Source organism: Prionailurus viverrinus, chromosome A2 (genome assembly GCF_022837055.1).
Source record: "Prionailurus viverrinus isolate Anna chromosome A2, UM_Priviv_1.0, whole genome shotgun sequence".
In the NCBI taxonomy this organism is placed as follows: domain Eukaryota; kingdom Metazoa; phylum Chordata; class Mammalia; order Carnivora; family Felidae; genus Prionailurus; species Prionailurus viverrinus.
The window spans coordinates 82033132-82060602 of record NC_062562.1 but is presented as its reverse complement, the minus strand read 5'-3'; the positions used below and the strand labels follow the sequence as shown (position 1 = coordinate 82060602).

The window sequence follows — 27471 nt, the reverse complement described above, 5'->3', positions numbered from 1 at the left end:
ATATACTTGGTAAATCCAAAGTGGCCTGATCTTCAACTGTGGAATTGTGAATGGTTGTTGGCTTGTGCCACGGTGCCTGATTTCCCCCAGAAAGAAAGTGGACAAGGTGGTTAGGGTTCCAGCCAGAACACAAATGGTAATTCGCCTACACGGACTTAGACTGCGCCAGCATAAGAGAACTGAACAACTTTTATAACGTGGTTCCTATGCAAAATTCATTCAGCTTCAGTTCAGCATTTCCAGGCTCTATATGCCCTGTCACAGCCCCAGCAGCAAGAGTGGAGAGTTGGCGTCTTCGTGCTTTTCTCGCCCCCCAGGCAGGAGGAGTGGGAGAGGGTGGTGGGTGTTTGTAATCACAAGAGAGGGAACTAAAGGGTCAAGAGGAGGTAAAATGTGGGTAGCAGAAGGGAAGTAATGGTTTTGCAACACAACCTGGAACTAGGAAGAAATAACCAAGGCCATAGTCTTGGTTCTACATGGCCGTCTGTCACTGGGGCCCGGGCAAGGAGGAAGCTGAATCAGCACCCCACAAGGCTCTCTGGGCTGGGCTCTAGACTAGAGCTATCTGGAGGGTGAGAAGTGTTGCTGTAGGACTCATATTGGCAAAGAGTCTTGAAGGGATGTTCTGAGAACTGCATGGATTCCCCCCGCCCCCCACTTAAGCAGTGTGAAGTATGTTGAAAAAGATTACCCAGACTTTCCATCTAAATCCTCCAAGTTCGTGTATCTTGAGAATTATCTGTCTACACTGCCAGTTGGGGCCAATTGTGGGAAATGACAGGATAAGGGTGAAGAGTTAGCTTGAGGCTGGCACAGAGGAGGAGGAGGAGGAGGAGGAGGAGAAGCCAGAGCTGGGGGGTTGTTAGGAACCTGGATGGAGTGAAAGTGAAGGGTGCATAGAGATGGAGCTCTGCTCTTCTCCTGCTGCTTCACTTTTCCCTCATGCTCCCTTCCTGAAAGTAGTCAAATGACTTTGGGCAGGAAAAGAAGTAGAGCTAATGTTTGCAGATTGGGGGACAGGATGGATGGGGAATGACAGGAGGGAGTTTCTATCCATTGCTGCCTCTCCTTGGCTTTTGATGAAGACCCTATGCCAGGTTATGAGGCAGGAGGTTATGGAGAAAAGGAAGAACGAGGCTGGGGAGTAGTAAGGAGTAGCAGCAGAACAGGATTTCCCTTCTTTCTTCACTCTCCTTCCCTCTTGATTCCCACTGGCTGATAGCAGGTGCTTAGGAAACTTTGTGGAATTGTCCTGTGGAAGCATATTCTTACATGCTGTTGATTGTGACTAAGATTAGGAGAGTAGCCTAGAGTAGAAGGAAGAGGTGAGAAAACTGAAGCCTCAGCAGATGTAGCCTGGGGTTGTGCTAGTGCGTGAAGGGAGGTGGGGAGCACGGAACGCTGTAGGAGTGTCCTGTAGTTGATAATGTCAGTGCCCCACCAAGTCCCCTTGGCCCACTCTGGGGTCACCTGTAGCTTTGGTGGACAGTTACCGTACATCCCGACAGACCTGTGTGCTTCTGCCTGAGAGCTTTGTCTAGCCATAGCAACTTACTTGGCTTCTCAAAAGGCATGCTAGAAGTGTGGGGGAGCTCCTCTCCCTAGGAGTAATCTTTGATCAACGATGGATGGAAATTAGTGGACAAATATCCCAGTTTCCTTACCCTTCGGTGGGAGAGTTCCGAGGTGTGTTCTACACAATCAGAGGGTCCTCAGTGAGACTGAGCACCAGTTGGCCACAGTGTTAACCTGCACATTAACACACCCTGGCTGGATTCCTCTCTTCCCCATCTCACTTCCCCATTCTCCCACGATAATTTCCGGTATCACTTCTCAAACTACTTGAACTCAAATCTTTGCCTCAAGGCCTGCTTTTGGGAGAATAAAAAACAAGATAGATCCCATCACAAAAAAAGAAATATAAATATGATAAAAGATGTCTCCACATCTGCAAATAGCATACCTTATCACGGTATCATGTAGCAAGGTGTACTTCGCTTTTAACTCTGCCATTCTGGTTCCAGGAAGTTTTCCCATAGCATGTAACTAACAAAGAGAACACAAGACCACGATTAGCCATCACACTCTTTATGCTTAAAGCAGAGATAAAATGGATATATGGATATCTTATAAGATCTTTCCAGTTGACATTAGAGAGGAAACACACCAGACAGGATGGTATATTACAAAAATGCTGGGTGTTTGCAGAAAATAATTCTAGTTCTATTCTGCCTCCAGTAAGCTCTGCGTTCCTGAGCAAGGCTCTTACCTCTCTAGACTATGATTTCTCCATCTGTAAATTGAGGGAAGGAATTAAGTTCTTCCAATTCTAAGAAAACATATTTCTAGTTTTAGCAAACAGCCTGAATAGTATAGATGTTAAGTTAAAAACTTACAACAATTTGTAAGTTGAGATAACTAATAAATTACTTATTTATTAGTAATAGCTGAGCGTCTATTACAAGCAAGTGTTATATTTCAGTTATTTCAAAGATGTTTTGTGAAGTAGGGATGAATCGCCGTTTTAAGCTAAGGTTTGGAAAGTTAAGTGATTTGTGTCAAAGTTACAGAGCTAGTTAAAGGCGGTGTGTCAGGATGTAAACCCAAGTGGTCCAGCTCTAAAAATCCACGACCACTCCCCTACACCACAATCTCTCTGCCTCTACTGTCGAAGAAACATGAGAGTTTGTTTGGTACGTAAAGTGCTATTATTTGTTTCTTTTTCATTTTGGGTAAAAGAACTTTTACTCTCAGAACTAGATGATAAGTAGTAATAGACATCACAGTGCAACACAAAACACTGAAGTTTTACCATAATGCAGTGAGCATTTGTGTTAGGTTTGACTTTACCTGAGCTGCTACTGACATAGTATCAAAAAATGGAGCTAAAGGAAAGATTTGTGTTTATCAATGCCCTGTGGTTCTTACCTCCAAAATATCTCCTGAATCCATCTGTTTCCCTCTCCTTTCTCTGTGACATCCCTGGCTAGTCTAAGTGACATCCCACAATAACGAAACCTCCACTGTCCCCCTAGCCTTCCCTGTGTCCACTCAAGGCCCTTGTCTGTCTACTTTCAGGGAGAGCTTTTAAAAAATCAAACAAGGTTTTGCTATGCTGGGTGTTCAGAACTCAAGTGGAATAGAATTCAAGACCCTGGGTGTGACCCCTGAGGTGCTGCGTGACCCTGCTGCTTTCCAGTCTTCTTTTCCAACCCGCTTCTCAAGCTCTTAGTGCTCCAGCCACACTGCCTGCCTTTTATTTCTGTAAATGCACGAGTCTCTTTCCTTCCCCAGAGTCTCTGTGCTGGTCACTCCTCACTTTTCCTTGACTTCACCCCTATTCTTTCTTCATACCTCAGCTTAAATATCAATTTGTAATCAGGCCTTCTCTGACTTCTAAATTAAGATAGATACACACACCACTCACCCCAAAAGAATGCTGTACTTAATAACAGATGCCATATTACAATCTGAAGTAATAAAGAAATGTGACTAAAGAAATGTTACTCCCCAACTCATGTATAAGCACCATGAAGAAAGGGCCTAGGCTACTCTGTTCTTTACCGTATCCTCAAGCCAGCAGAACCCCAGACCTGGTGCAGGTACTTGGCAAACATGTGCTGCATGAGTGAATGAGTGTGGCTGATAAAATGTGATGGTCTGAGTCTCCACAGTAAGGTTTCATGGTCTCTCTACCCAAATCAGGGTAGAAAAAACAGTGTTAAATCCACTACGAAACCCTTTTGTGAAAGTGTTTGGGATCTTTTGAGAGTCACCCACAAGCTGGTACCAGACCTGGGTTCCAATCCTCACAACCCTCATTTTCTGTATATGGGTAGATATGTAAACAAGATTTTTTTAAGTTTTTATTTAAATTCTAGTTAGTTAACATACAGTGTAATATTAATTTCAGGTGTACAATTTAGTGATTCAACACTTCCATACAACACCCTGTGCTCAACACAAGTGCCCTTCTTAATCCCCATCACCTTTCAAACTTATCCCCCTCTGGTGACCATCAGTTTGTTCTCTGTAGTTGAGAGTCTGTTTCTTGGTTTTCCTATCTCTCTTTTCCCTTTGTTCATTTGCTTTGTTTCTTAAATTCCACATATGAATGAAATCATATGGTATTTGTCTTTCTCTGACTGACTTATTTTGCTTAGCATAATACTTCCTAGCTCCTTCCACATTGGTGCAAATGGCAAGATTTCATTTTTTATGGCTGAGTAACATTCCACGGTATGTACGTGTGTGTATATATACATCATATCTCCTTTATCCATTCACCAGTTGATGGACATTTAGGCTCTTTGCATAATTTGGCTATTGTCCATAGGGCTGCTGTAAACATCGGGGTGCATGTGTCTCTTTGAATTTGTAATTTTGTATCCTTTAGGTAAATACCTAATAGTGCAATTGCTGGATCCAGGGTGGTTCCATTTTTAACTTTCTGAGGAAGCTCCATCCTGGGTAAACAAGATTTTTAAGCCCTGTGAGAAGGTTCTACTTCTCGCTATATCAAATATCTTAAAATGTATTCATATGCCGCCTTAAATATAATTTACATGTAACTTTTTAAGTGTTGAGTTGCTGTTGGTAGGTTGACCTAATGTTACATTTTATAGATATTTAATTAAACACATTCTGGTTTTTCAGTTTGCTTTCTGTATTTTTGAGCTAATATGTAATTTACTTCAGATCGCAAGCATTTTCATTGGTTCCTAAAAACAGTATAGGACATAGGTACTGTGCCTTCAAGGTCTAATATGTTAAAAAAAAAAACAACTTTGCATCAGGGCACTCTTAAAGGAGAAAAAGTACTGGGAAAAAAGTTATGAAAAGGTTAAGTGTGTGAATGTGTGTTTGCATGTGTATGTGTGTGATATGAAGACCATGTGGGGACCAGTCTTGTAATTAGTCAACTAGGTAAGCCATTGGTAATTATGGACTCCTTTGTTTAGAAACAAATAGAGTATTTATAGTTTTGTTTTCAAGCTGAAAAGACTTTTTTGTCTCACCCATGGTCCTGCATGATGGAAGCAGAAGTAAATATGACATGGGTCCTGTCCTAAAGTAGCTCACAGTTTGAGAAGCTAGACACAAAAGAAACTATATAACACTTACACTATGCTCAGTAGTTTTATTGTTAGTAAATAACTGCATTTGGTATTTTGCAATCATTTCCTTGACATTGTAAGTTAAAGCAAATAAGTAAAATTACAAATTACAGACCACTTCCAGGGGATGGAACTTCCAGAATGGTCACTTGAAGAGCTTGATGAATCTTCTACCTCAAAGAAACATTAATTAAACTCACCAGAATTATCTAACACAGCCATTTAAAGTCCCTGGAAACTGACCTAAGGGCATGCAAAAACTTTAGATGTATGTATTTAATAAAATCTGAAACTCAGTAAGAACGGTGGGAGACTGTGGCACATGAACCATGAACTGCCTCCATTGCCCTGAGGTCCATGTTGTGGAAGAACTATTCCAGGCAGGCTTGGCAGCCAGTAAAGAGCCCATATCCCCCACCTTCCTATTGTTAAAGACCTATTCAGGTGGGTAGGGCAAGGTTAAAAATAGAAAGGCAAGAATATCTACATCAGAGACATCAGAGACTGCACACTTCGGGGGAGATACACTTCACAGAATTAGCCCAGCCAAGTCACTAAACAAATAAGCAAATGAACAATGCTAACAAAAACGTAACAGCAACAACAAGAAGCCTAGGAAGATTCAGAAACCAGAGTTGTTATGATATATTATCTAAAATGTCCAATTATCAACAAAAAATTATGAGCCCTTCAAAGAAATAGGGGGAAAAACGGCAAAAACTCTTTAGGTGGGTAGCAGGTGTTGGACTTAACCAAGACTTCAAAGCAGCTATTATAAATATGTCCCAACAATGAAAGGAAACCACATTTAAAGAATTAAAGGAGACTGTAATGATAGTTCATCAAATAGCAAATATCAATAAGGTAGAAGAATAAAAACTAATATGTTAAATGATGTTCTTTGGTCAGTAAGAATGTATGGTTTTTGTCTTTTTATGTTTGTTTATCTGTATCTTCTAATTTTCTCCAACACATATGTATTGCTTTTAATAATAAGAGGTTATTAAAACATGCTTGAAAACTATTGCTGTAAACAACAGAGATTCAGAGCAAAATTTCAAACTAAATGTGCCATGATCAGATCCACCTGGCATATACAGACAGATTCTAAGGTCAAAGGTAGTGAAAACTCAGCTGTGTTTTCCCGAAGTTAAGTCTCTTCTAAAATACCAGTTAATGGAAGCCTGGTGGTAGGTGGCCAGGGGTGCGTGTTGGTGGGTTTTATGGCCACAGAAAAAGCAGGATGGCTAGAGAGGTTTCCTTTCCTACTTGTTTCCAACACTCCAGAAGCCATACTGCATTTGATGCCTACAAATCTGTCAAGAAAGCTGGCAGGGCAAAACATCTGATATGTTTTTATAGTTTCTATATAAATTGGAAAAAGTTAAGTCATAGACGTTTAGAAAGAGGATTGATAAGCTATCTTTTATTTGGTCTACTTTCCTAAAAACAAATCTGTCTTAAAAAGAAAAAGACCAAACTGTAAAGAATGGATTTTAGCCTCCTTAAAAATAAAATTCATAATCTAGATGTAATACTCATCAAACAGTGACTTTCTGTGAAATTGTAAGCTGTCTCCTTAAGCAGGTCTATCTCTGGTTGGAAACTTGAGACTTAATTCTAATAGATGAAATGTTTCACTTATAAACATGGAAAAATAGTTGCATTTTCACACTGCATGATACAAATGGGCACAGAAAACAAGTTTGTCATGTTTTAAAAATGCGGGATCTAAGAAATAGTGCATAAGACCCAATTCAAATTGTCAAAGAGTATACATAAGGAAAGGTTAGATAGTATGTCATTAAGTTCATAAATATGATTGCACAATAGGTACTTGTGTTACTGAATTGCCTTGTTGGTAATTGAGACTGGGAGGAAACATTTACTCTAGAGCTGAAAGTTTAACAAGAGTTCATGATTCATGGATAGCATGTAATGATATGGAAAAAATTTCAAAAATGGAAATTCTAAGACATTCCAAGGAAAGTAAGAACTTTCACCAAGTGAACTGATCTGGAAGGGGGTCAGCAGGAGGAAACAATTAGGTGTTTGTGTGGGCGTCTACAGGGCAACCACAGTGACCATGGTTTTTAACTTACTCTATTCTTGTTGCCTCTTTGACATTACCTATTTATTGGTTTGATCTTATCCTCATGAATAGTTGGCTTTGTCGGGGTAGCATAAACTTGAAAGCATAAATATCCTTAGGATCCTTATCTGCCACTCACCTGCTCCCTTTCTCTACTAGAAATAAACAATCTAGCCATTTGAAGCAGTTTCCAAATGCAGTTGAGCTCTCAACAATGCTTCCTTACTCCTTTTGTTTGACTTTCCACCTTGGTTGTTATATCAAGCGTCAGCTTTCCCTTATAGGTAACTCATTCACCAAACAAAATTAGGCCACCTGAACTCATCTACATCAAAAGATCTATTTATTTATAGCCACACCCACCCTTAACTTCTTCCCCCAAATTTCAAAAATGAAGTCTTCCTTTCCTCTTGGTTAAGGCAAGCCTATCCATCTGTGTTTTCAAATATATACTCTCCTATTTCTTCCTAGGCATTAAAGCAACAGTTATACCTCCCTCTCTTTTATAATCTCTATTTCTCCCTCTTAACTGGCTCAGCGTAGTATTGTAGTCAAGTACATCACAAGTGGACTTTGATTTGAATTCCAGCTCTACTACTTTTTTTTTAATTCCAGTATAATTAAAGTCCAGTATAAGTTCTATTATATTCAGGTGTACAATATAGCGACTCAGCAATCCTAAATATTACTCAGTGCTCATCATTAGTGTTCTTATTCCATCATTTATTTCCCCCCATTCCCCTGGTTCCCTCTGGTAATTATCAGTTCTCTCATTTGAATCTGTGTTTTTGTCTCTTTTTTTTCTGTCTTTGTTTTGTTCAGCTCTATTACTTTTTGACCTTGTAACTTGGAGTAATATTTAATCAAGCTGTGCTTCAGTTTTTATAGTTTGTAAAAGACAAAAAGACAGAAGTAGTCCCCATTTCATAAGTCCATAGTGAGAACTACATTAGTAATTACATATGAGGTATTTGGTGTAGTATCTAGGACCAAGGGCTTAATCAATGGCAGTAATTTTATTATTATCATTATTGACATTATCCTCAACCTGTGAATGTCTTTCTCATTTAAAAAACAAACAACACAGGGGTGCCAGGGTAGTTCAGTCAGTTGAGCCTCAGACTCTTGATTTCAGCTCAGATCATGAATCCCAGGGTTCTGGGATCAAGCTTCACATAGGGCTCTGGACCGAGCATGGAACCTGCTTAAGATTCTCTCTTTGTCTCTCTCCCTCCCCTTCCCTCTCCCCATCTGCCTCTCTCCCGCATTCTCTGTCTCTAAAAAAAACCCAAAAAACCACAAAACACACACACACACACACACACACACACACACACACACACACACACAAAACCCTATCAACACAAAATCTACGCTGGATGCTGTGCTCCTTTCTCTCTCTCTCTTTCACTCTCACTTCAGCTTTCTTCAGGAGAGGAGTCTCTGTTCTGTGTCTCCACCCCCTTACCTTCCGGGCACTCAGGGAGTTGTAGTCACCGGCTTGCCAGCACTTAACCAAACTAATAAATGGATGTATGACTAATTTCTCTGGCAGATTTTGATATTTTTCTCTTAACCACCGTTTTCCAGTAATTTGTTTATGATATATCTTGATGTGGTTTTGTTTGACCTGAGATTTGTTCACAATTTTGGATCTGTGAGCTTATAGTTTTCATGAAATTTAGAAAAATTTTAGATGTTGGTTTTTCAAATATTTTTTCTGCCCCCCTCTCCTTCCTTCTGTGATTAATTATTCATATATTTGGCCACTCGATGTCCACAGATCACTGATGTTCTCTTTTTTATCTTATACTCCTTTTTCTTTGTTTCATTTTGAATAGTGTCGATTGTTACCAAAACCTACCAATCTTTTTTTCTTTAGTGTCCAATCTGCTATTAATCCCATCCAGTGAATTTTTCATCTTAGATACTATGTGTTTCATCTTTAGAAGTTTAATTCAAGTCTTTTTATAACTTTCTCTTCTCGCATTATGTTTATGCTTCCTTCCACCTTTTCCCCAATATTAAAATATGTATAATATCTGTTCTGATGTCCTTGTCAATTAATTCTATTTCCATGTCTACTCCATTGTTTGATTTTTCCTGTCATTATAGGTCATATTTTCCTGCTTCTTTGCGTGCCGGACATTGTGAATTTTACGCTTTTGGGAAATGGATTTTTTTTATATTCCTTTAAATATTTTGGGGCATTGTGAGTCACAGTTGAGTTACTTGGAAACAGTTTGATCCTTTCAAGGCTTACTTGTAATCTTTGTTAAGGAAGTTCAGAATGATCTTTTGTTTAAGGCTAATTTGGCCCCACTACCGAATCAGTGCCCATATGTCAGGAGGTCTTTCTGTCCTGATTTGGCTCTATGTGAGTTCCAGATATGGTTCAACACCCTCCTCTCTGGGAGTTCTTTCTCCAGCCTCAGCAGTATCCTTACAAGCATGCACTGGCCAATATTCCTCTGCAGTTCTCTGGAGCTTCCTCTCTGTGAAACTCTGCCCTCTCCTCACCTATGTATTTTAGCCAACTTGGCCTCCATGAATCCCAAACTCTGTCTCCACAAATCAGCAAGATCACTTAGTTCTGCTTGGGGTCCCCCTCCCTAAGCTATCATTACTTGGAAACACTGAGTAGTGAGATGGAGCAATGATAGTTCTTAATTTATTTACCTACCCCCTCCCCTCAGAGATTACTGTCCTGTGCTATTTGTTGTCCAAAGTCTGAAAACCATCATTTCATCTAATTTGATTTGATCTTAGTTGTTTAAGGTAGGAGGGTATATCTGGTTCCTGTTACTCCATCTTCGTTGGAAATGGAGCCCCAATGACCTATTAATTATTATATTCAAATGACATTCCTCTGTCCTTAGATTACTTGATGATTTTATGCCATTTATTACTATTGACTTATCATTCCTGGAACTCTCTCCTCTTCCAGTTACTGTACTATATCATCTCATGGTTCTCTCTCTTACTCTTCTGTTTTCTTCTGCAGTCCTCCCTTTCAAAGTTGGTGTCCTCCAGGATTTGGTCCTTATCCTTTTCCTCTTTTTAAATTACTTACTTTCCCCAGGGCCTCTTATTTATTCCCATAGTGTGAACTACCGCCTACATGCTGATGGTCCCCAAACAGGGGAGTCTACATGCTGTTACTGGTCTAGTTAGAACTTGATTTGTTCAAGGGCCTTGTTAAGACTATGGGAGTTATGGTGAAAGAATAATAAATGTCTTCTTTGCCTAACACCTGGAATACATGAAATTGTTTCCTTAACACAATATCGACATTCAGGTATTGTGACCATTTTTTTTTAGAGAGAAATGTATTATCATGTGGCATTTTGTCTATAGATTTTGTTGAACCAGATATTGTCAGATAGTTTTATAGGATAAACAGAATCTGTAACTCTTTGCTGAGCATGTGGCAATTAGATAACCACTTCCTCTGACTTCAAGTCTTTTCTCCCTTGAATATGTCCTCCATGCTGCCAGCAAAACACAATTTAAAAACACAGTTTTCACCTTGCTTTAAACCCTTCAAAGGATCACCATCACCTTCAGGATTAACTCTAGGTCCATTAACATGCTGTTCAAGGGCTTTCATTATCTGGCAGTTGCCACCCTCTCCAAACCTATCTCCTCCCTTTCTAAATCTCCCGTGACCATTTCAGTTCTGGGTCATCTCCTGTGAATGGCAGAATGATGTCTTTCCCCTTCGCCCCCAAAGATGTGCACATCCTGATCACTGGGACATTTCTAGAGATATTTTACCTTACAGGGCAAAAGGGATCTTGCAGATGTGATTAAGAGTGTGGACCCTGAGATACGGAGGTTATTATGGATTATCTGGCCAGGCCGCAGCTACTCACAGGAGTCCTTAAAAGTCCTTAAAACCAGAGGAACTTTCCTGGCTGGGTTAGGGGGATGAAATGGAATGAGGAGGAAAGATTGGAAGTGTGAGAAGGACTTGACCTGCCAAAGGAACGGGGTCATAGGACAAGGACTCTGTGTAGCCTCAAGAAACTAGAAAAGGAAAAGAACCAGAAATTCTAGGAGAGACTCCCAAAAAGAATATGGTCCCACCTAAACTTTGATTTTAGTCCACTGAGGTCTGTGTTGGACTTCTGACCTACAGAATTAGAAGATAATAAATGTGTGTTGTTTAGGCCACTGCATTTGTGGTAATTGGTTAAGAGAGCAGTAGAAAAAGAATACAGTTCCCAACCATACCATGCCTTGCATGTTATATTCCCTTATCTTCAGTTTCTTCTCTCTCTTGTCTACTTGAAGAGCTCTTACTCTACCTTTGAAACATCTCAGTGGTCACCACCAGAGACACTGCCAGGCAGAATTTTTTTCCTGTCTTTTTAGATGCATTTGCTATTGTACTCATTATACACTATTAACGAAATAATGATTAAACATGTTTCTTCCCACCAGGCTGTGTACTCTTTGATGATGGAATCCCTACCCCTTTATTCATCTTCGAGCCCTAGCACATGGCTTGGTATCTTGTAAGTGCTCGATAGTGTTCACTAAACTGTTGTTGATTTCACCTTATCTTAAAACAAATGATGCAGTTGGAAGAACTCTTGTTCATTCACTTCCTTCCATTCCAACCTCCCCATTAGAGAAGGTGGGCATAAAAGAGGAACAGAGCAAGGTAACTTGGCCTGAACATAGACTCGAAAGAGCAGAGAATGTGCTGTACAAAACCAGCTGCCTCACCCACAGCTTCTCTCCTCCCTTCTGTGTGGCTGGCAGGGCGCACAGGATGAGCAAAGAGGCCAGGGACTGTTCTCCCACAGCTGTCTTGTTCCTCCTCTGGTGGCCCATCATAGAAATGCGAGGGGGAGGCTACAAGTGGCAAACAGGGCCTCCCAAGAGTTAAGGCATTAAGTGCAGTGGACACTGTGGATGAGTACTGCAACTGCTTAGCTATATGTAAGACTTCAAAGTTAAGTTATAATAGTTTTAAGATAACATGTGCAGCCAAATAAATAAAAAGCAGGCCTAAACACATACATGCTAAAGGGTGGCATTCCTTTAAAACACTCACATTTGTCCCCCTGAAACTACGATTACAGTTTTCCCTTGTTTAAAAATTTTCCCCTTCTCTTCCAAAGATCATGAGGAGAAATGTAGCAGGTTGGAGTGGCTGTGAACCTGGGAGGCAGGAAATGAGCCAGATTAAAACCCAGATGCCTCTTCAAGAGCTTCAAAGGGCGAACTAATGATTGAGAGCAAAGAACCTAACTGGGCCAGAGACATGAGAGGCAGAACATAACTGGAGTCAAGAAAAAGAGCCAGGTTAAAACCAGTGAATGATGAACGTCACAAAATAGGAACCAGAGGAGTAGGCATTGGGGGCAGGGGTGGCATGAACCCCAGAAAGGATTGTGTTGCTGGCTGATTCTGACCAATCAGCTTTCAGTCTTTCACATCCAGAGGTCCCACCTCTAGTGCACCTTTATAGATCTTGAGTTGGTTTAGGCAGTGAGAACCCCAAAACAAAGCTGGGGCCCTCAAAAGCCAGGGTATTTCTCACACAAAATTTGTGAATGTATGAAGGTCATGTCCACAGCTGGTCAATTGTTCATCTCACTTTGTAGTTCACAGACCAGAGCCGCTGCTCAGACCCTGCCATAAGGGTCTGTCATTGCAAATGTGAGTTGGATCCCAGGCCTGGCTGCTCTCTCTGCTGCCGGGTAGGTGTGGTCACCCACCCTTCAGACCTTCTCTGGTCTGCTGACAGCATCACCCCTGTCAGCTGGCTGCAGGCCAGGGATCCCCGGCTCTGGACCATAAGGTTACAGGTAAGGGACATAACCTCTCCCCACAACAAAGAAACTTGGGACTTCTGGTGCCCGCCTTCCTGTTTTGAAGATGCTTCTGCCCCACAGTGTTCTTGCCAGTATTCATAAGTAACAATTTATTTAGTGTAGACGCATCCAGGAAGCCACCGGCACCAGCAGCACCCTCCACTTCCCCTTCTAGCGGGCAGATTGTGATGGACAATAAAGCCTTTCACTGTTGATTGCAGAAGTGTTCTTTAAAAAAGAACAAAAACCCAAAGTTGCAGCTTGAATTTCCCCATTGATACCATAAAATGGAAACTTGGGAGCAGAATATGGGGTTGTTTGAGTTCCACTCTTGTTTTTTTCCTTTTTTTTTCCCAACAAGAACATTTTTTACTTGAAGCATACTTCAGAACACATGGTGCTAAAAGATATGTATAAAACATTTCATCCAAGAAAAACAGAATACACATTCTCCTCAAGTACACACAGAAGAATCCCCTGGTTAAATCACATAAAAAGAAATATAACAAATATTACAAATTTGAGAAAACTGAAATCATACCAGGTATATTTTCCAACCACAATGGTACAAAACTAAAGATTAGCAATAAAACAAAGCTGGAAAATCTACAATGTAAATATTAAATATTTAACATGTAAATATTAAACAACACACTACTACACCAGCAATGGGCCAAATAAGAAATCAAAGAGCAAATCAAAATATGTCTCTAAACAAAAGAAAAACACAATATTCCAAAATCTATGGGATGCAGAAAAAGCATAATGTTAGAGTGAAATTTATGCTATAAATGCTTGTATTAAGAAAAAAAGTTCAAATAAACAACTTAATATTATACCACCAGGAACTAAAAAAAGAAGAAACTTTGCTGAAATTTAATAGAGGAAGGAAATAACAAAGACATATCAAAAGTAAGTGAAATAGAGACCAGAATAAATAATAACATAACATTGAAAGCAATGACCAGTTTTTCCAAAAAAATAAACAAAATTGCCAATGCTTTAACTACATAAACCAGGAAAGAAAGAGAGAAGACTCAAAAGCCAAAGTGAGAAATGGAAGAAAAAACAGATACCACAGAAATACATAGTGTGATAAGAGATCACTATAAACAATTATATACTAAGAAATCAAATAACTTAGAAAAAAAAACAGATAATTCCAAAAACACACAGGTTACCAAGATTGAAACATAAGTCGTGAATCCAACAAGTAGGAAAGCTTCTTAGACCAGTAACAAGAGTGAAAGTTCAATTAGGAATCAAAAATCTTCCAGCACATAAAAGCCCAAGACCACATGGTTTTATTGGTGACTTCTATCAAACATTAAAAAAAAATAATAATGGCAATCAAATTCTTACAAATAATGGAAGAGAGGGAACACATTAAAAAATCATTCAATGAGGCCAGTATTACCCTGATACCAAAACAGGATAAAAACAATACAAGAACAAAAAAGTCTAGTTCATCTGATATAAGTATTGCTGGTCCAGCTTTCCTTTGACATCCATTTGCATTATAAATATTTCTCCATCCCCTTGCTTTCAATCTGCATGTGTCTTTAGGTCTCAAATGAGTCTCTCGTAGGTGAGTTCTGCTCTTGTTGATTCACTGGTAGGGGGCTTTAAATCATAGCAGGATATTTAGACAAACCATTTAATGTTTATTAAACTTACCCCAAGTATTTTATTCTTTTTGGTACTATTGTAAATGGAATTGTTTTGCAATATAATTTTAAATTGTTTGTTGCTACTGTGCAGAAGCCATTCAATTTTGTCCACTAAAATTATTAACCATGAAAATAGGGGCCAATCCTCATTACTCTGGTGTCAGCCTTTTTACGTGTTGTACAAATGTTTAAGTTAGGGCAGAATATCTTTGACCCCCTTGTTCACTTGATGTATCCTGAGCATCTAGAATAAACTGACACTGAAGTGCACAAAAATATTTAATAAGTGAGGCCATTATATCTCACACATTCCTCAATTAGAATACATATCTTGTCAGCGTTGAAGTCTTGCTCACATGTCTGTCCACCAGATGAAAAGTTCTCTCTCTGAAGGCCGGGATCATTCTAGTGCCCCAAGAACCTTGTATAGTACATGTCTGAAGAACCTATCAGTATCTAGCGGAGTGGGGGTGTGACCTGAAGGGTTGAACATACCACAATAGGAAATTTCAGTATATAACTTTCCCTCTCCACATACATGTGTGAATTGGGCTAAAATGATCATCAAGGGCATCACCACAAGAATATAAAGAAGTAAGTCTAGAAGGAATACCAGCAGCCTGAAGGGTGTTTGTGTGTGTGTGTGTGTGCGTGTGTGCGTGTGTGCACATGTGTGTAAAGGTAAGATGACATAAACCTGGTATTGACTGTGGGAGATTTATGGATTGGTTGACTGTATGTGGCATACCCTTTGTGTGTACAGGTTGGAATGGAATAGTGAGCACCTTTGAAGAGAACATTTGTCACACATTTTCTCCTGACAGCTTGCCACCTAGGACAAGTCTTAAATTCAACATGCTCTATCTCTGAGGATGGATCACTCTGCCCATAGTTGATATTAATAACTTCAGTAGATTAGTGGGCCAAATTTAAGTACCAGAGAGATTCAAATGCATAAATAAAGCAGAAAATCTAATACATGAATATTTGAATCCTAACAAAAACTCTTTAAAGGGCAAGATAATAGAATTTTTTAATAACTAAATGGATATCATAAAGTGTTACATTTAAACATAAGGTTAGATCCTAAGAATCTTCTTAGTTTATGTACTAATGTGAACCACTTAGTCACCTTATAAATTTTCTGAAATACTGTAATTGAATGGTAACAGATGGATAGCTATTACCCATGGCAATTATATAACAAATTATCCTGGAATTTCCTCAGAAAAGGGTGGAATATTCAGAAATTAACATAGTTTTCCAAGAAATCTGGTTTTTATGATATTCAGAGACAGTTTGTTAGCTTGCCTTCATTTTGGACAAAGGAAAGAAAACCATATAATACCACCAAGTATAACTTTAACTTTCTTCACTTGATACCAATTTTGATACCAAGCAAAGAAAAGTAAAAAGAAATGAAAAACAAAAAAGTTGAAAAATAGATTGTAACAAACATTTTGCCAAACACAGCTGTTTCCAGTTCACTAAGTCAACTATTACAAAATATTTTAATGTGCCTTCTGGCAAACACAAATAGCCTCATTTCATGGAAATGCCACATTTCCAATTATTTCTGATAGCTTGTAACAGTTTAAGGATATGCAACCGTTTCTACAGATTTTTTTTTCATTTCTACAGATTTCTATATCAGGAAAAGAAGGTAAGACACTACCTACTCTTTAAATATATATCAGATAGACCTTAATCCATATCATAACAGCATATTTCACAAGAGCAAACTAGTAGCCAATAGTATAAATACACTCTGCAGATGTTTTTAGTATGCACAATTTAAAAATGAAATTAGAGAATTAGTTGGCAACATTTAAAAATTGGTAGATTTTATATAAGAATGGAATTTTCAGCTTCTCGAAAAATTACTAGATTTGATGACACTGGATTCATATTCCAATATTGCAACAATCAATTGGCATTTAGCACAGGCTGACTTTCAGAGATACTAAAAGAGGCTGCCCTTTTTAAAAAAGAACAGTTTGCCCCACCCATGCAATGCATGGCCCATGTACTAATACCTAGGCTGTTCCAATCATTTATGTTACTTTTATGGACCTTATAGGCATTTGAGATTGGGGCTCTGTACATATTTTATGTTATATATTTATATATGAGATCTATCTATCTACCTATCTATATCTCAAGGTAGAAAATAGTCAATTGATTAAGAGAATGGCTCTATTTATAAAACTCTTGCACAAACTTTTTGGAATGTCATATTCCTTGGGGTTGTATCTGTCTCTTTTGCCTATCCGTGTAACTACCAGAGCACAAGGGTGTCTGACTGCATTATCTGAGATTTAGTACTTAACACTTTAAAATTTGAGATTTTTTTTTTGCTGTTTTTCCATTTCAACTCCTGATAATTTTATCAAATAAACTTGAATCTGACAATTTTTTAACTAGTTGAGATATTTAAAATTCACTTAAAATGAAATAGTTTATTATTTGGATGTTGAAATGTGTTTTCAGTTCAATAAAACACCATGGGACAAAAATAAGCTAAAAAGATTATGAAGACACTATGAAAAAATGTATCAGTCAGTAAATTTTGTTGGGGCCAAAAAACAGGAAACATTCAGTTAACATAAAGGACTTGTATTTTTTATTTCATTCATTCATTCAGTTCATAATAAGACCCAGGATTGGTACAGCTACCTCAGGCTAGCTGAGGTTACCTTCATCAAGGAACCAGGCTTCTCTGTGCCTGCCTCCTTGTCTTCATAGTCACAAAATGGCTGCTATCCCTGTGGAAAGTCAAGAAGCAGCAGAAAGGGTAAAGAGAACAAAGCCTCTTTTTTTTTTTCCCCAAGATTTTGCTTTCTTATTCAGGAAAGTCTTTTATTATTATTATTGTTGTTGTTGTTGTTGTTTATTGTTGTTGTTATTTACTTTTTAATTAACATAGAGGACTTTTAAAAAATCTACAAATATTATCCTTGCAGTTAATTATCCCTTTGGTCCTGTACTTTAGGACTTGATAAAAAAAATTATAATTTGTAAGGGAAGTGCAGATAATAAATTCCAAACAACTTACTCCAATAGTTATCATTTTAGTGGAAGTTTGGGCCAAATAGGAAGTGAACATCCAGTAATGCAGTCAAATGAGAAAATTATTTCCAGGCAAGTCAGGCACCAGCACACTAGGGATTCCAAGAGGGGATTTATAAGGACAAAAAGAATTTATTCAGAAATAGCATAATTTATGACTTGTGGTAGGATGGAAGACTGGAAGTTCCATTAAGGTAGGGACCAGGTCCATTTCTCCCATCACTATATCTCCAAGGTCTGCCCCATGTGGAACTCACAAATACTTGAGTAAGTGAAAGAAATAATACATGTGACTTCTTAGCAAATAGTAGTCTTTCAATAAATATTTACTAAATAAATGAGCAATTCCTGAAATGAATTGATTCAATAAATATTTACCAAGTGAATTAATACACAAAGTACAAATTAATCATTCTTCTTTTATCTCTTATTGAAAGTAATACTTGGGAAACAAAAGCAAAAATAAACTCGTGACTTCATAAAAAGTTTCTGCACAGTGAAGAAAAAAAATCAACAAAACTAAAAGGCAATTGATGGAATGGGAGAAGATATTTGTAAGTGACATATCTGATAAAGAGTCAATATCCAAAATCTATAAAGAATTTACCAAACTTAACACCCCAAAAATCAAATAATCCAGTTAAAAAATGGGCAAAAGACATGAATAGACATTTTTCAAAAGAAGACATACAGATGGCTAACAGGCACATGAAAAGATGCTCAACATCACTCAGCATCAGGGAAATGAAAATCAAAATTACAATGGGATATCACCTCACATCTGTCAGAATGGAGAAAATTAACAACACAGGAAACAACAGATGTTGGTGAGGATGCAGAGAGGAAGGAACCCTCATGCACTGTTGGTGGGAATGCAAACTGGTGCAGCCACTGTGGAAAACAGTATGAATGTTCCTCAAAAAGTTCAAAATAGAACTACTCTGTGATCCAGCAATTGAACTACTAGGTATTTATCCAAAGGATACAAAAATGCTAATTCAAGGGGTACATGCATCCCAATGTTCATAGCAGCATTATCAACAATAGCCCAATTATGGAAAGAGCCCAAATGCCCATGGACTGATGAATGGATAAAGATGCTTGTGTGGAATATCACTCACCCATCAAAAAGAATGATATCTTGCCATTTGCAATGATGTGGATGCAGCTAAAGAGTAGTACGCTAACCGAAATGAATGAGACAGAGGAAGAGAAAGAGAAATACCCTGTGATTTCACTCATATGTGGAATTTAAGAAACAAAACAAACTAGTAAAGGGGGAAAAAAGAGGCAAACCAAGAAACGGACCCTTAACTATAGAGAACAAACTGATGGTTACCAGAGAGCGTTGGGTGGAGATGGATGGGTTAAATAAGTGATGGGAAGGCAGCTATGCTCACCACTATATCACCAATGTACACCAGTGATGGGGATTAAAGAGTGCACTTGTTGTGATGAGAACCAGGTATTGTATGGAAGTGTTGAATCACTCTTTTGTACACCTGAAACCAATTTTACATGTATGGTAACTAACTGAAATTTACATAAAAACTTTAAAAAAATAATGCTTAACATACATTTATTTATTTATTTCTTGAAAGATTGCTATATGTTATGTGTTTTATGTATATTATCTCATTCAGTCCTCACAATTACCTCATGAAATAAGTATTATAATCCAAATTTTAACAAATATATTTTTAAAAATTTATTTAAAAAAATAAAGCTTTTATTTTAACAACAACAACAGCAACAAAACTCGAGGTGGTTGAGAAACTTGACCAAGGTCACAGCTGGTGAGAAGCTTTCCAGGGATTTGGCCACAGTCCTATTCTGTCAGTCATTTTTGTGAATTAAGGAAACTCAGAAATGAGTAGCATAGCCTTGCTGATGGCATGGAGACAATGTGAAACATTTAGAGAACTTAAGGTAATATAGATTGGCAGATATGAAATACCATGCAGAGGTGGATGATATCCATGAAAGGGTACTGTGTCAAATTGATGCTGTGAGGAGGGATGGGGGGAAGAAGACATACTAGTTAATTTTGATATCACTTATAGTGGGAAACCAAGAGACAGTAGTCAAAACTAATTATAAGAAAGAGGGAGGGGCACCTGGGTGGCTCAGTCAGTTGAGCGTCCGACTTGGGCTCAGGTCATGATCTCACCATTCCTGAGTTCGAGCCCTGTATTGGGCTTGCTGCTGTTTCAGTGCAGAGTCCACTTTGGATCCTCTGGCTCCCTCTCTCTCTGCCCCTCCTCCACTCACACACACTCTCTCTCAAAAATAAATAAAACATTTTTTTAAAAAGAGGGAAAAGGGTATGATATAATAATATGAATATAAAGATAACATTATAACAAAAGCACAGATCTTCCTAAATTCCAGAATCTATGTTATGAATAAAAACAGATATATGCAAATATAAAGGAAAGATAAACCTTGAAATAGAACTATATTATAGGAAGAGACAGGGATCAGGGTGGAGGGCCTGGGGATAAAAGTTAGAATTCTTTGAATATACTTTGTTTTGGGGAGATGGTGTAGAACAGTACCTTAACTATAAAATTAAATTGAAAAGCAATTCTAAAAATTGAAAACAAAATAAATCGATCAAACGTAACTATGTTGGTGCATTACTGTGTAATCATAAAATCATATAGGACAATTAGAGAAATATGAATACTGACTGGATATCTGATGATATTAAGGAATTTTTGTTAGTTGGGGGAGAATAATGATGGCATTGTGGCTACAGTTTAAGGGAGTTCTTGCCTTTTAGAGATACATATGGAAATGTTTATAAATAAAATTCTTGGATCATTTAGGGATTTGCTTCACAATAATCTGGAATTGGGTGGTGTAAGAAATGAGTGGGGGCTGACTCAAGATTGGCCATAAATTGAAGCTAGGTTATGGGCATTCGGGGTAATTGTATGATTTTCTTTATTTTTGTATAGGTTTGAAAATTTTCATTAAAGGGTTATATATTTCTTGATAACCAAAAGTACCAGAGTTTAGATATCCAAGTGAGTGTTGACCTAAAATACTTTAAAGGCTATCAACTTAATCCAAGAACTTTATGTTGTGTCTATATATAATTATATATTATAATAATCATTATTATACTTAATCATCAGAATACACAACTTTGCTTTGAAACAAAATCCCTATCAATTGGCTTGATTTCCTGTCTTAAACACCAAACTTAGCTCTACAGTGAGCTAAGAGGACCTTTCACTCTCCTTGAAACCCAAATCTATCCTCAGAGAATGAATACTTGCCAGCCATAGAGGTGATGAAAAGAACATGCCAAAGAATTAGAATAGACTATGTCAACTAGTTTAAAAAGAAAGCATAAAGGAATAAAATCCACATTTTGATACTTTGAATATGGTTCTGAATTTCTCATTAGAGACAACACCTTATTCCACAGAAGACAAGACAGTGTTAGCAATAATTAGTATCACATCAAAGGTTTTCATTGAGGGTATCCTTATCCTGAGCATTGAAAAACAGATGGTGTAATTATCAGTGCATTGCAAACTATCATGGATTTATAAATGGGTTATTGCAGACATGAATAGAATATTAGTCTTACACACAAACTTATGGGAAAATGTGAACAGTCTAAACCATAGTGCTTAGATGAGGTTTCAGTTTAAGAGTTAACATATGCATAATGATATATGCCAGAAAAATGTACTGGGGGACTTGAATATGCTCTCTCATTTAATTCTTCTAATAATCCTATGAGAGAGGTATGTCGCAGAGAGGCTATGCTCTAAGGAGAGAAACGAGGGTTCACATTTCCTGTGACTCCAAAGTCCTTCCTCTTTTCACTCTGCTGCTCTGCCTCCTGCCATGTTGGCTAGAATCAGACACAACACTGACAGGCCTAATAATAACTAGTGATAATTTATTATCTTTAAAAATGCAAATTTCAAACAAATAGCCAGCATCACATTTAATTATAGAACACTGGAGGCATTCCCATTAAAGTCAGAAATAAGGTAAGGAAGGGTACCTGATAAAAGCATGGTCATTGAATATGATTCAGAAAATGTGTGCCAAGGCATTTAGACAAGAAAATGATGTGTGTATATGTGAGAAAGAAGAAACAAATGATCATTCTTTACATCTGATAGAAATGCCTACATGAAAAATACAAAATAATGTTATAGTGAAATTAGGTGACCATTTATAAAACAAATTAAAAAAATATAGCTTTCTTTTTTAAATTAAAAAAAAATTTTTTTTGAGAGAGATAAAGTGCAAGCGGAGGAGGGGCAGAGTGAGAGAGGGAGACACAGAATCTGAAACAGGCTCCAGGCTCTGAACTGTCAGCACAGAGCCCGACACTGGGCTCGAACTCATGAACTGTGAGCTTGTGACCTGAGCCAAAGTCGGATGCTCAACTGACTGAGCACACCCAAAATATAGCTTTCTTAATAAGAAGCTTGAAAACATATTGAAGAAACGATCCCATTTGTAATAGCAATGGGAAAGATAAAAAATCTGGAAATAATCATTAAGAATGTGAAAATCTATATATAGAAAACTACTAATACATAGGGAAATGTAAAAGCAGATTTGAACAAATGTCCTAGGATGACAAAAATACTTTAAAAGAGGCCATTTACCTCTGAATTAATCAATAGAATTTTAGAACATAAAAGATGATTATAAAGTACAGTTGAAACAATAAATTTTATAAAAGGAAGACTGTTAAGTGTGAAATCTCCCTTTCAGACTGAAGATGTATTATAAACCTATGAGATTTAAACAGTATGACAGTAGCACCGGAATAGAGTACTGCTTTATCATTGTAACCAGAAAATAGCTTGTTTATGCATAACTTAATATACAAGTTCAAGTCACTGCAAGGAAAAGATGGAATTCATCAACACAGTGTATTGAAAGAACAAAATTAAACATTTGGGGAAAGAATAAAGCCAGGCCCCTATCTCATATTTTACTTAAAAATATATTCTAAAGTTTTAAAATCAAAACAAAAAATGAAACTATAAAAATAAGAACAAAATACACATGGATATTTTATATGATTGTAGTGTTGTGAAGGAATCACAGGGAAACAACTAATATAAGCACACAACATCTAAAGACTTCCACATATCTACATACACACTTAAAAATCAAGTGTCAAACTTGAAAACAGTGTGCAAACACTTGATATACAAAGAGCTAATAACACAACTTTATATATAAAAAAAAGTTTTAGAGGTCAAAAAGAAAACCACCACAAAATGACTAGTGATCATAAAAATATGTCACTAAATATAAGACCAAATGACTGATAATTACATGAAAAATTGCCTAACAATCCCTTTCTCAAAGCAATTCTGTTTCTTGGTAAGTGCCCATTCAGGTGTATGCATAAGTACCCCAAGAAACATACAAGAACGTTCAACTACCATTATTAGCAATTGATGAAAATTGGAAACACCCCCAATTTCCATAGGCAATATAATGGATAAGTAATATTGGCATAAAAATAGAAAAATACATGCAAAAATATGAATAGTTCTCACAAAATATAACAGAGTGAAAGAAGTCAAACACAAAAATACATTTTGTACGATTCTATTTACATCAAATTTAAAACATAGGTAAAATAAAAAGTATGGTGTTCAGGGATTCATGCTTAAGTGATAAAACTATGAACAATTAAAAAGGATTATAAAAGTCACAGTAGCTACTACAGGTAGAGTGATAGGCTATAAAGGGAATTTCTGGGAGCTGGCAACATTTTATTTTTTGACCTGGGTAGTGGTTGAGTATTTGATTTAACTTATACCCTTATATTTTAGACACTTTAACATAGGTGTATTACGGTTCAAAATTTTAAAAGATTAAAAACTATGTAGAAGATGGTCTATTTTTTTTATAAAATTACACATTCAGAAAAATTATTTGAAATAGTCCAAAATGTTAACAGAAGTATTATTACACTTAACAACAAAAAACCCAAACAGCCCAATTCAAAAATGAATAAAGGACCTGAAAATTCCTTTCTCCAAAGAATATAAATGGCAATAGGCACATTAAAAGATGCTCAACATCGGGGCGCCTGGGTGGCGCAGTCGGTTAAGCGTCCGACTTCAGCCAGGTCACGATCTCGCGGTCTGTGGGTTCGAGCCCCACGTCAGGCTCTGGGCTGATGGCTCGGAGCCTGGAGCCTGTTTCCGATTCTGTGTCTCCCTCTCTCTGCCCCTCCCCCGTTCATGCTCTGTCTCTCTCTGTCCCAAAAATAAATAAACGTTCAAAAAAAAAATTAAAAAGATGCTCAACATTACTAATCACTAGGAAATACAAATCAAAATCACAGTGAGATATCACTTCACACTCATTCAGATGGCTAGTATTGAACAGATATCTGTACACCCATTTTTGTAGCCTCATGATTCATTAAAGCCAAAAGGTGGAAACAACTCAAATGTCCATCAACAGAGCAGTAGATAAACAAAATGTGATATACATGTACAAAGGAATATCATTAAGCCTTAAAAAGAAATGATATTCTTTCTGATACACGCTACAACATGAACGGACCTTGTAGACATTATCCTAAGTGAAATAAGCCAGGTACAAAAGTACAAATATTGTATGACTCCACTTACTTGAGATACCTCGAACAGTCACGTCCATGGAGACAGAAAGTAGGACAGTGATTACCAGGAGTGGGACAGCGAGGAGTGAGGATTTACTGTGTAATGGGTACGGAATTTCAGTATGGGGTGATGAAAAAGCTCTGGAGGTGGATGGTTGCACAACAGTGAATGTACTTAATACCACCGAATGTACATTTAAAAATGGTTCAACTGGTGCATTTAGTGTTATGGTTATTTTACCATGGTAATAAAGAAGTAGGATTATAATTTTCATAGACATTTCTATATTTTCTAATCTTTTTTACAGTAAGCAAGTGTTTTATTTGTAATCAGAAAAAAAGTTTTCAGAAAAGGGATTTAAAAAAAACTGGTCACGTGCCTTCTAGAATGCAGCTCTGGGCAGGGTCGGGCACAAGATGGTTTTTTTGTGGTTGTTTTTTCTTTTTCTTTTATTTTACTTACATCCAAGTTACTAAATATATAGTGCAATAATGGTTTCAGGAGTAGAATTTAGTGATTCATCACTTACGTTTAACACCTAGTGCTTATCACAACAAGTGCCCTCCTTAATGTGTATCACCCATTTAGCCCATTCTCCCACCCACCAGCCTTCCAGCAACCCTCGGTTTGTTCTCTGTATTTAAGAGTCTCTTATGGTTTGCCTCCCTCTCTGTTTTTATCTTACGTTTCCTTCCCTTCCCTATGTTCATCTGTTTTGTTTCTTAAATTCTACATATGAGTGAAATCGTATGCTATTTGTCTTTCTCTGCCTGACTTATTTCACTCAGCATAATACACTCTAGTTCCATCCACATTATTGCAAATGGCAAGATTTCATTCTCTTTGATCGGGGCACAAGATGTTTTCAAAAAATAATTATCTTAAGAATTTATACTCTAAAGCCAGACAATACAAACAAGCATAGACAGAAAGACAAGTGGGAAAAAAATTATGGATACAGATTTGTATATGTTGGAGAAATTGTCTGAATCATTTTCATGCCCAGCAAGGCATGTGAATAGCACATATGGGAATTCCCAATTCTTTTGAAAGACCTGAAGAAACCGTATTGCTTTCTAAAATCCCAGCAGCATTGTACTAGGAAAGTTTTAATATGGGTAAACTATATTTTAGTGGCATTTTTCTATAATCTAATGACAAATTAAGAGTACTATACACATCAATCCAGAATTTGCTGGAATAGCTAGTTGGGAAATTGGAAGACCTGAGCAGCCTTGGTCGGGTTTGGACAGATCATTTAGCTTTTCCTAGACCTGTTCACTCATCTGTAAAATGAAGGCGTTGGTCTTGATAACATGAAACGTCATTTCCTGAGGTTTTGTGGCACGGTGAAAAGCTTGCAACAGCAGTTTAATATTAAAGTTCCTCTAGTAAACACTAAACACTATTTGTTCTAAATATTCTATATCAATTGCTGGAGTATATATTTAGTATATGCACCTTCCCCCTGACAATGCTATTTTGCTATTTGCTGTAGTACAGGTGTTCCAAAATAGGAAAAACTCAAGAAATTACAAGGAATTAAGTTGTTATGAAAGCAAACGCTTCCACAACAAAACTCCTTTAAACATTTGGAAGTTGGATATGCTGACTAAAAGCTCACACTGTTTGTTAGGTTAAGCTGTTTGGAACTCGTATGTCTTAAAAGTTTATTTAACTTTGCGGATGGGCATCATAACAATGTAATCTGGAGCAACTACTGACACGCCTGGCCACTGTCAAAATGATGGAGGAGGTGTTCAATCATGAGGCCCTAATGCTCTGATTCCAACTGTATCCTATTTGTTCTCTCAGTATCCACTGCAGAAAGGAAAATCCTGTAAAATTAGCTTTACATGTGGATTTAATAATCTTCATTGAACGAAATATTGTGATACATTAAACAAAAGATCCCACCATGATGCAATTTCTCTCTCTTCATCCCCCGCTCTAGTCTTTTTTTCTGTTTCTTTGTCTCTGTCATCTTTATCCCACCACCTCCATCTCTCAGAGCTCCACTTTATTCCACGACACTATATTTCTGTCTTCTATGTTTGGGTGGGAATTAGAGGGGAAAATTATAGAAGATGAGCACATAATAAGCAGCAGATGTTAGCTATTTGTGGAGCAGGGAGGAAGAGCAACTTAAACTTGGCCAAGATTCTCCGAGTCAGGCCAGGCTCCTCTTCTGGTGCCTGCCCTAGAAAGGAGAAAAGTCAAATCCCCCAATCCATATGCTGTTTCCCCCTTCTTACCCCCACTGCTTCACACTACAGAAGCAAAGATATAAAAAGGAGGGGAAAAAATAGGAGAGGAGCAAATGTAAAAAGCAGAAAGTTTTAATATATTTACCTCTTGTGCTTTTATATTTTCAGTGCTATGGTTATATCTATTCTGTGCATTCTGCAGACTTTATAATTTATTGAATTGATAAACCCTACAGTCATTAAATAAGTTTTAGACCTAGGGAAGCTACATGTGCTATTTGTATGGGGTATGGTTTTCTCTCTAAAACCCCCTTTGTTCTAAACACTTTTTCTGCTTGGTACACAGAAGATTTTGGAGTGGTGGTAGTTAGGGAGATGGGTTAAGAAGCAAAGAAATAAGCCTAATAAAGGGGACAAACAGGAAGCTCTTTTCTCTACCTAGACAGCATATATCCAAGGTAGCAGTGGTTATTTACAGACACTATACAACCTTTGTGGTCTAATTTGGAAAAAATGACTTGAAAAATGGCCATCTCAGGAGTAGCAAAAGGAGAGGCCAGTGCTATGGCATAGTGAGAGGGATTGGGGTGGGGGGGCGGGATTCAGAAAAGGCAAGTATGTTCTAAGGCCAAACACATTGCCTTTGTCCAAGGCTGGCTCTGGCTTGGAACATATTCTTCAGGTTAAAGCTCTACCAAGTAAGGAAGTGTCTGTTTTTTCACCCTTATTATCCCTAGGGCCCAGTACAGAGCATGGTTCCATAAATGCAAAATAAGTATTCATTGGATGAATAGCTAAAACGAAACAGATCTTCATAGTTTTCCATTGTAATTAATGATTTAATTAAAGGATG

At 37.6% G+C, this 27471-nt stretch overlaps 1 protein-coding gene across 4 annotated transcripts in view; it reads right to left on the bottom strand.

The window, feature by feature from the left end:
• The window catches only part of CCDC146 (coiled-coil domain containing 146), a 114662-nt gene that overhangs the window by 37998 nt on the left and 49193 nt on the right, over nt 1-27471 (bottom strand). For all 4 annotated transcript variants that reach the window (XM_047850779.1, XM_047850781.1, XM_047850778.1 and 1 more), the window contains exon 3: nt 1964-2046. In XM_047850779.1, coding sequence (XP_047706735.1) covers nt 1964-2046 — 83 coding nt within the window. The remainder of the gene's footprint in view (nt 1-1963; nt 2047-27471) is intronic.